General features: G+C 43.3%; 1 protein-coding gene across 1 annotated transcript; it reads left to right on the top strand.

Annotated features, from left to right (window-relative positions):
- Positions 1-5,613: 5,613 nt before the first annotated feature.
- On the top strand, positions 5,614-6,572 carry LOC113010728 (stonustoxin subunit beta-like). Its single transcript, XM_026149932.1, has 3 exons — positions 5,614-5,659; positions 5,808-5,854; positions 6,019-6,572. Exon 3 carries the CDS (start codon positions 6,093-6,095, stop codon positions 6,570-6,572), a length of 480 nt encoding a protein of 159 aa, XP_026005717.1. The 5' UTR covers positions 5,614-5,659; positions 5,808-5,854; positions 6,019-6,092.
- The last annotated feature ends 4,345 nt before the right edge of the window (positions 6,573-10,917 follow it).

Raw genomic sequence — 10,917 nt, 5'->3', positions numbered from 1 at the left:
GCACGGGGAGTGCAGAAGACACAGGAGCAGAGAGCACTTAACGTTTTTTGGAAGAAGACACGACACAGGAGTAAAGGGAGAGCAGGGGGATTTATTGCCTTTTTTGCACTGTAAATAAATGCATCGCTTGCAGTGAAGAGTCCTGCGTTCTGGGTCCTCCTTTCCCCACATCCCCACGGTTGACGCTGGCCAACGGTGACAACCTCAGTGAAGAGTTTATGGGTCACAAGCTCCGTTTAGATCAAAATGAGAAACTTGTGTTGTCAGAAGATACACAATCTGTCAGGCAGAGCTGTGAGGCAGGCAGAGGTAGGCCCCAAATGCAGGACATGAGTGAAAAGGTTCAACTGAGAGATGCTTTTGTTTGCTGTGGAAACATTCAGACATTACAAAAAAAAAACCAACATTACATAAACTGAAACCTAACAACTTGGAAGCTAGAAAACAATAAACAGAGAAACTAGAAACTAACCAGGAACACTCAGGAAATGATTATTATTATTATCAATATATCCTGTAGGATCACACACCATCAAACTGACCAAACAGCCACAAAGTAAAACAGATGTTGTGTCCAAAAGCGTCAGCTGTAACTGGGACTGCTGCTGCACCACAACACTCCTGCATGTCGTGTCCACAGACATGACGTCTCTCAGGTTTGTGTTTGAAGATCCAATCAAATAAGATGATGCTTCATTTGAACAAACAGTTGTGAACAAAAATCCTTCCCAACATACACAAACTATTCTGAGATGTTTCTTGAATTCAGGACTTCTTACACATTTTTCTCCAAATGTCTCAAGTTTCAGACTTTTTAACTGTGTGAGTATCAGCGACTCTCTGACTCTGTCTACATGGTTAATGTGACTTCTGCTTGTGTGACGTGTCACACGGCTCCCTTAAATCATTTTGGTTATAAAGTGTGTGAAGCACAGGAGGAGGAGTGACTGAGAGCAGAGAGGAGGAGCAGAGATTCAGGGAGGAGCTGAGCTGTTACTGAACTATAGAAGAGAGAAAAACCTCCACATTCAACAGAGTTCAACACAAAACAAACTTTATGTTCCTCAACATGCTGTCATTACATCACTGTGTGTTTCCTCTGATTCTTCTCACTCTCACAGGTCTGCTCACCTACACAGGAAACTATGTTCAATTAAATGATTCATTAACGTCAATTATTGATTGAAAACGTTCTCTCTTCCTTCAGGTGTCACATGTGATCAGCTCACTCCAGTCAAAGATGAAGAGTCCAGTGTAGAAGGCAGCACCGTTACTCTGACCTACAAATACACCACAGGTGCTAATTATTTTTTCTGGTATCGACAACATCCAGGAAAACCTCCAGAGCTCCTCATCTCACACTCACCTTCAGGAGAAGTAGGAGAAGAAAAAATTCGTGGACTGAAGATTCAAGTGGAGGGAAAAGAAATCAAGATGAACATCTCCTCTGCTGCAGTGTCTGACTCTGCTGTGTACTACTGTGCTCTGCAGCCCACAGTGACAGGAAACAGCAAAACTCTGTACAAAAACCTTTGGAGCAAAGACAACAGAATACTCCACAACATCCACTAGAGGGAGCCACACACTGTTAAACCTCTGATTCTTGTGTCATTGGACTGATGACAAAGACAACAGAGAAATGAAGCAGTAAAGATCAGAGACAGAGACAGAGCTGCTGTGGAAGCACAGAACTGTTTGATTGGCTGAGCTATTACACTGGCCCCACCCACTGAAGTTGAGCTCATCCAATGACATTATTTGTTGGTCATTGTGCTGCAGTGGAAGAACATTGTTCATGTGCTGTCTGTCTGGCTTTAATAACTCCAAAGACATGTTGCTGCACCTCTTTTTGCTTCTATCTCACATTATAGGTGAGTTTAAGAACAGGGATTAAAGTTTAGTTGAAGCTGCTGCATTAAGCAGATATACAGACTGCATTTCACTACTTTTCTTCTTTCTTTTTCCAGGACTAACAGCTGGAGACTCAATCACTCCTCAACAACCTGAAGTCACTGAAACAGAAGGAGAATCTGTCACACTCACATGTAGCTATGAGACAGATGAAGGTGTTGCTGTGCTTCACTGGTACAGACATGATTCTGACCTTCAGGCTCCTCAGTTTATACTCTGAAAACAAGGAAAAGGAGGGACAGCTCAATATATTCCGGATAATCGATATGACTCAGAAACATCACCTACAACAACTAATCTGACCATAGCAGCCCTAACCCTGGCAGACACAGCTCTCTACTACTGTGCTCTACAAACACAGTGATACAAAGTGTAGAAGAGGCTGTACAAAAACCTGAACACAGATATCTGACTACTCTTCAAAGAGGAGGGAAGTGGTATTCAAAGCACAGCTTCATATCAGATGGATTCTGCTAATTCCTGTTTTATCAGAGTCACTGTGGTTACAGCTGCTAATGAAACACTGTGGGAGGATTCACATGAGCAGCAAATCCACATCAACCACAAACCACCTGCAGGAACGTTCAGACAGAAACAAATTAGTGAATACAGTCAAACAGCAAAAGCTTCTGATAAACAAATATCTCACATTTAGCATATTTTATAACTGACCATGAAAGTAAAACAGGAAACAGACTGGGCACAGAACTAAACCTAAGAACTAGAATTCAAAAAGAGAACTCAGAATACAAGAAGTTATAGACAAAGGAGAAATCAAAGAATAACAACAACGTTTCAGTGTGTAACGTGGAGCTGAGCGGTGTGGGTCCGTTGCACCAATGGTGCACGATTAATTCCCAGACCACTGCTCCTTTCTCTGCTGCTTTTACCAACTCTGTCCTTTGTGATGCTAACAGTAATGAGGATCTTTCGGTTGATGAGCTCAGTCATCTGTTTAACTCAGCTTCCTCCTCTGTTCTCGATACCGTGGCTCCTCTAAGGACTAAACTGTTACGTCAACCCTGGTTGAACGAAACTACTGTCTACCTACTACCGTCATGCTGAGAGAAAATGGAAAAAGGACAAACTTCAAAAGACTGTTAAAGCTGCCAAGTCTGCCTTCCTGTCAGGTATAATTACAACAATCAGGCACAAGCCTCGAGTCGTAACTGTATGATTAACCCTGATGTCATCACTCATAGAGATGCTTCCCCTGCACTCTGTGATAACTTCCTACAGTATTTCACTGATAAAAGGCCAAGTTCCCGCTTCTCAGTTCCAAACTCCCTTTTATGTCAAAAATTTTGGAAAAAGTAGTTCTTAAGCAACTTCAGTCCTTCTTAGACGCTATATTGGTGAAAAGTTCCAGTCTGGTTTTAAACCTCGCCACGGCACAGAAACGGCTTTAGTAAGAGTTTTTAATGATTTACTTTTAACTTTTAACTGGCGACTCAGGCTGCTCTGTGGTTTTGGTTTTACTTGATTTGACCTCTGCATTCGATACGGTTGATCACCACATTTTATTATCGAGGCTGGAGCTTGTTGTTGGTTTCAAAGGCACAGTACTATCTTGGTTTAAATCATCTCTTTCAGAGAGGACTTGCTATGGGCCAGTACTTTTCTTCTTCTGCCCCTGTCCACTGTGGAGTGCAGGGGTCTGTTCTTGGTCCTACTTTGTTCTGCCTGTACATGCTGCCTTTGGGCTCTACTTTCAACAAATATAACATCTCCTTCCACTGCTATGCCGACCACATCCAAATTTACTTCCCCCTGAACTTGGATGTCTCTGACCCACTACAACCTTTGTTCAGCTGTCTTCATGATGTTAACGTTTGTTTATAACAAAACTTTCTCACTTTGAATGAAAATAAAACTGAAGTAATTGTCTCTGACAGTCATACCGCTCTGGGTCAGTGAACAGACACCCTTGGTCCTCTTGCCAGCAGCTGTCTCACACGGTAAGAAACCTTGGAGTGTTTTTGGATAGCTCTCTGAAATTGGAGAAGTCAGTGTTCTCAGTGGTAAAAACAAGCTTTTATCAGTTGTGTTTGATATCAAAGGCGAAGCCCTATATTCCTTTAAAAGTACTTGAAAAACTCATTCATGCATTTATCACCTGTAGACAGAACTACTGTAACTCTAACCCAGCTTTTGTGGAAAACTCCTCCAGCTCCAGCACGGGACACCTGCAGACAATGAATAATAATGGATTGGATTTATTTAGCGCTTTTCAAGGCACCCAAAGCGCTTTACAATACCACTATTCATTCACTCTCACATTCACACACTGGTGGAGGCAGCTACAGTTGAAGCCACAGCTGCCCTGGGGCAGACCGATAGAGGCAAGGCTGCCGTATCGCACCATCGGCCCCTCTGGCCAACACCAGTAGGCAAGTAGGGTAAAGTGTCTTGCCCAAGGACACAATGACCAGGACAGAGAGCCCGGGGATCGTACCGGCGACCTTCCGGCTACAGATGCGATTCCCAACCCCCTGAGCCACGGTCGCCCAATAACATCTATGTTAGATTGTACACATGTGGACACATTGGACAAAGTCTATCTATCTGTGTGTGCAGTCTAACCAACAGGTCATGCAAAGCTTTGAAGAATTCCCATCTGAGCAGATGCCAACCAAAGAGAGAGACACTCTGACAAAGCGCTTCTACGTGTTTCAAAGTTAGTGTTACAGGTTTTTGATGTGACTTTAAGATATTGTGTTGTTTTGGGATGACAGGACACACGAGACTGCATGAAATGTTCAGTCTGGTTTATTCACATCGATGAGCGACTGATGGAACTAAAGAGCAATGATGATGATGATGATGAACAAAACAGAAAAGCATCCCACAGCATTAAGTTCCCAGTGGACAGTTCTGCGTGGCATCAGTCCATATGAGAGTCCTCCATGATCCCACAGGGCTTCAATAATGAGGTCCAGGCTCTGAGGAAGCCGGTGCATGGCTCACAGTGTTTCATTGTGTTTGTGTTTCATTGTGTTTGTGAAGTTCACCTGATCGACACACCAGCTGTCAACAACTGTACCATCCGTGCTCCAGTTATGTTGAGTCTTCCCAGGCACCTCAACCCCTACTCACATCTTGCGTCTCAATGGGTCACATGATAGAGTGAGGCAAGGTTTCACCATAGTTTCATCCAAAAGCTCTGCTGATAATGACCCACACCTTTTTTTATAACTTGGATCTTGTGATGAGGCACATGATCAATAGTGTGCCTATGATCCTCTTAAGTGGACAACTCCCACTAGAGTTTAAACACCAAAGGAGAAACCTCTTCAAAAAGCTTCATGAGGTCCAGTCGCCGTCTTCCAGAGCTGCTTAGATCGAATAAACGGTAAATGGACTGGTTCTTATTTAACTCAACACAACGTGCCTCATTCACCTTTTCTATATAAGAGCTTTCTATCTAACATGCACACATATTTATATTCTGATGGATGCGTTGAATCCATCAATCTTCTTCAGTAGTTTATGTAGACTAAAAATGACCATGACAAGCAGAGGACGAATGTCAGCACATCAAAGTCTCTTGGTGGCTTTACTGCTTCCACTCAACTGATATATGAGGAAAAAACACTTTGACTTCCTACTTTTGTTCTGTTTCATTCAAAAAAACAAAACATGTAGGTGTTGTGAAAATTGTAATATTTGATTTTAAAAGAGCAATTCTGATTCAAGATGCACCTGAAGAAGTGAAGCAGTGGTCTGCAGGAAAGGAGTCTCTAAACAGGTATGAACAGATCCCTTCACTCAGCCTGTTTGTTTTATGCAGATGTAAGAGCTACATGAAGTCTTCCCTCTGTGACAGTATGAGTGATGATGTCCATGTTAGCATGTTGCCAACGACTGTGCTGGTTTGACCCCTCCTCTCCCTGCAGGGTGGAGCCTGATGGCGTCCGACGGGTGAGCTCGGATCTGAAGAAGTGTACGTTTGATTTTATGATGATTCTTGGAAACAAATCCAACCGTCTTTAAACTACTGTGTCGCTCATTCATATCTCTGATATCAGGAGTCACCATCAAAGAGCCGATCAACGAATAGATGATCGATCAATAACTGCAGCTGGATTTATTTGTTCTCTCTATCAGATTCCTATCAACTCACAATCGACCCAAACACAGTATACAAATGGATCCAGCTGTCTGACAGCAACAGAGAGGTGATGCGTTTGAATGCACAGCAGCCATATCCTGATCATCCAGAGAGATTTGACCGCCCTCAGCTGCTGTGCACAGACGGGCTGACTGGTCCTTGTTACTGGGAGGTTGAGTGGAGTGGATATGTTTCTATAGCAGTGAGCTACAAAGGAATCAAACGGAGAGGACACAGTGATGACTGCTTGTTTGGACTGAACAGTCAGTCCTGGAGCCTGGACTGCTCTTACTCTTACTCTGTCTTGCACAATAACACAGAAACCTTCATCCCCAAAGACGTTGTCTCCAACAGAGTAGCAGTGTATGTGGACCATCCTGCCGGCACGCTGTCCTTCTACAATATCTTCTTGGACTCTCTGATCCACCTCCACACCTTCAACACCACATTCACTGAACCTCTGTATCCTGGATTTGGAGTCTGGTCTCATAATTCTTCAGTGAGAATAATGAAGCCGGTCCATGTGCACTGCTCTCCTCCAACAGAGTAGCAGTGTATGTGGACCGTCCTGCTGGCACAGCAAACAACCTCTATCCTGGATTTGAAGCTTGGTTTCATAATTCTCCAGTCAGTCTGTGCTTAGTTCAGTATAAAACTCTGAGAAGCACTGCTAAATAGACCTTTCAGTCTGCATCTTGCACTCAAAAACACTTTCAGATTCATGGATTCAATGATTTAATGTTTTAAACTCCTCTAAATGATTCCTTCTTAATTTCAATCCGTTGAAGATTGAAGCTTCCAGCAACCGTAGAGTGTGAGCCAGGGTCCAAGCTGGACAGGTCACCAATCTGAGACAGGGCTGACATTAACTTCATTCCACTAACTGCATGTCTTTGGACTGTGAGAGGAAGCTGGAGCACCCAGAGAGAATCCAAACAAACAAGCTGAGAACATACAAACTCCACACATGAAGGTGAAGCTGGACTCGGGACTTTGTTGCTGTGAGGTGACGGTGCTGACCTCTGCACCAAAGCTCTTCTGACATGGGGCTGAGAAAATATTTTGCACTGCTGATCAGAAAGAGAAATTCCTGCTTGAACAATGTTCTTTGTGTGATAGAGACTAAATATATATTGATATTCAATTTTCTGTACTGATGTGCTTTGTGTGAAGTGTGTTTCTTCTGCTTCGAGTATTTTAAAGTCACTGATACAACAACCACGTTTTTCCTCACCTGGAGCCTTTCAATGAGAGCTTTAGATGAGAAATTCATCATGATGTTTAAATTGAATTCAACTTTATTTACACAGCACCAAATCACAACAACAGTCGCCTCAAGGTGCTTTATATTGTAAGGTCGACCCTACAATATTACACGCAGAGAGAAACCCAGCAATCATATGAAGTCCAGATATGTAATAGTCATTAACATGATCAGAGCCACGAGTGGTTTTAATCTCAGGAAGTTTATACAACAACTTGTAGCACCAACTGTAGTTAAATGAGGCTGCACAACATGAAATGCAGACTACAGAATTTCACTTTAATAATACTGAATGAGAGGAGCAGCAGCTAAGTCGTCTACATAAACCTGGAACAGTGTTTATTGATAGGCTGCGGACACTGCGCTGGTTGCCTGGGGTCAGGAAACTCTCAGGGTTTGCCTGCTCTCGTTGTGCCTAACTGAGCTAGTCTGGGTAAACAGGCACAACATTCACTGGCTTCATCTGGACTGAACCACGGGGAGAACCGGTGACAAGAACACTCTTCCTCCTGGAAGAGGGAGCATGGCTCCTCATCCTCCCACCACAACCACACCAATGATGAAGCTGGTTCATTCATGGAACTGTCTGGAATGCCGAATAACAGGAGCTCTTACAAGCTGGGCACCAGCGTCACAGCTTGAATGCTGGGTGGCAGCGGTGATGGTGGTGACCTGGGTGACCGGTGCAATAAGACTGCTGACTAAGAAGGCAGCAACAGACGAACTCCAGAAAACTCATCTCCAGTCAACCAGGGAACACATGATGGTAGGTCAACATAGACTGACACAGACACTGAGGAATAAACAGCACTATTTAAACACCCGAGGGTCAGAGGCATCAGGAGAAACAAGAGTGTAACAAGACGCAGGTGAGGATCATCAGAAGCAATGAGACAGAAGGTAAAACTAGACCAGCAACCGTCAGGACGTCAGAACCTTTAACTAGGGGAGCTGACACGAGAGGACACGATTGGAAAGGGAACAAATTAAACTCTGAACCAGGTGAACAACATTACTGCAAATACTTTGTGTTACAAATATTTTTCAGAGTCACCTATTTTAATGCAGCCCCTCACTCTGACAGTGTAATTTCACAGGATTAACTAATTTATTTGGATCACGTTTGAAATGTCATGATTTTTGCTGTAGATTAACAGATGGGAGCATTCAGACCACTGCAGTAGCAACAACCAGTTCAGTCAGCGCTACTTTCTCCTGAGATGAAGCCAAAATGTTCCTTTCTTTCTTTCCGTGTTTAGAAGCATCTGGACCTGCTCGTCATCACTCGTGTCCACTTCTTACACTTACAGTGCATTTTTGAGGAACACCTTTACTGTGTATATATCACGGTTATTATAGTGAACTAATATAATCTGCATGTGAAAAGCCTTTTGGTTAACTAAAACAAAAATAAAAACTAGACCTGAAATTATTTTGTGAACTTGGAAAAAAGAAAGATTAACGGTGGAAATCCCCGTAGTTTCAATATTTGTGAATTTGATCAAAACGTTCAGAATGTGCTTTATGAGGCTTTATGAGGCTTTATGAGGCTTTATGAGGCTTTATGTGACGTTTGCCATCCAGGCAATAATAATTAATAAAGACTAAAACTAAAACAGACAATGACAGTTAAAAATAATTATTCTTAAACATTGCAAACTAAACTGAAATGATTCAACTCAATCTAAAAACTTATTAAACCTACATTGAATTAAAAGCCAAATGTGATGGTCTCAGTCGTCTCCAGCTGATTTCTCGGTTTGTTTGCTGTCTGTCTCTGGACTTTAGTTTTCTCTCTCTCCTCTGTCTGTGTTCCTTTGTTGTTGTTTGTGTTCCTTTGTTGTTGTTTGTGTTCCTTTGTTGTTGTTTGTGTTCCTGAGTGGGCCTCGTCTCAGCTTGCTGCCTCTGACCTGACCCACGTGTCTCCGATGATCTCAAATGCAGAATTGAGCTGGCTGTCATTCTTCACTGGACTGTTGGATTAGAGTTAGTGAAGCCTTGGCTCCTCCTGCTCAGTGTTTGTGCTGCTTCTGATGCTTCAAGATACTTGCTGTGTGTTTCTTCTGTGTAGACTCCTGGTTTTGATCTTCCCAGGTGTGTGGTAAGACAAACCCTGAGTTGAGAGAGTGTTGTGTGGACTCCTTTCCTCCCTGGACTCCCTGGAGCACTATACGCCTCCAATGAACTTTACAAATCATATATTTGAGTCCAACCTGCCTACCAACACAGATACACAAAGTCAAAATATGTAATGTAAAGCCTTAAGACTGCATTATAATAAACAACTAAATGTTCCCAAATGCAAAACAGAACTACGAATGTTGAACAACCTTAAAAGTTCAAACATTATTCATCGCACCAAATCTCAACAACAGTCCCCTCAAGGTGCTTTATATTGTGAGGTAGACCCTACAATAATCAGACCCAAGATCATGTGCAGCCGATATTTTACAGAATCTGTCCTCTGTGTTGGAAAGGCTGTCAACTGTGTGTGGGAGCCCCCTTGTGGCGAGAGGGCACAGGTGCACTATTGAACACATGTTCCAGGGATCAGAGTTTGAGCGGACTGACTCAGTGGGGGATGTCGACACACAGTGTGAGTCGTGCGCGTTGCTAAAGAACTGAGTGGACGTGGAGCCCTGCCTGGAAAGGACAGCTTTAGTCTTTTAGGCATTTAGTGGATGTAGAAGTGCAATGTGTATTGGCCTGTTCACCTGTGTGGCTAGTTCATGCTGCTAATGTTGTACACAATAATAATAATGCACACTTTGTATTGATCCCCGTGGGGAAATTCACTCAGTGAAGCAGTGGGCAGACACCAGTGCAGCGCCCGGGGAGCACTGTGTGGGGATGGTACCTTGCTCAGGGGTACCTCAGGGTAGCCGTTCAGGGGATTCGAACCCCTGACCTTACGATCATGGGGCGACCGCTTTGGTTGATTGGCTGTTTTGTGTTGTTGGGTGTATTGGCAATTAATGTCATGGACTGTAAGGTTTTCTGAGTAGTGCATGGAGATCTTCATATCGGAATTTCCATTTGTAGTTCTGGTCAGACTGGAAGAAAGCTCATGAATCTTAATTCATGACTTAAATGTTTGTTATATTCAGTATTTTGTATATGCTCTGCTCTTGTTAGCTAACAGCTAACCCCCCCCACCTACGAGTTCTTGTACATCCTCTGAAAGCCTGCGGTTGCATTACTGTGCTGCTGTGCTGCGCTGTTAAGCTACAGAATCACAGTAAAGACGGAATAACCTTATTTGTGCGTCCTGTGTGTTCTGACACCGCAAGGTGAACACCACTGCTATTCAGCCAACGCCGATACAGTCCTGGGTTCAACCCAAATTAACTCAGAATCAGAACAGAAGCAGAAAGAATGGCTTCTAAGTACACAGCAGATTGTCTCTCTCACTCACTGTCTGACTGCTACAACTATCACAGCCGAACATAAACACAGGTTCAGATATGCTTTTTTCCCTGCTGTCAAATAATTGTGTAGTTATCAGTGAATTCACTGTCACTGATGATTCCAGGGAATCCTCTCCTCCCCAAACTTTACAGTCTGAACGGGAAACTTGTGCAGACACTGATGTGGAGAAGCCAGCCGTAAAAGTCACTGTCTGGATGTACTT

The sequence above is a fragment of the Astatotilapia calliptera genome, chromosome 18 (genome assembly GCF_900246225.1).
Source record: "Astatotilapia calliptera chromosome 18, fAstCal1.2, whole genome shotgun sequence".
In the NCBI taxonomy this organism is placed as follows: Eukaryota; Metazoa; Chordata; class Actinopteri; order Cichliformes; family Cichlidae; genus Astatotilapia; species Astatotilapia calliptera.
The sequence above is the reverse complement of the archived record's forward strand: the minus strand, read 5'-3'. Positions and strand labels throughout refer to the sequence as shown.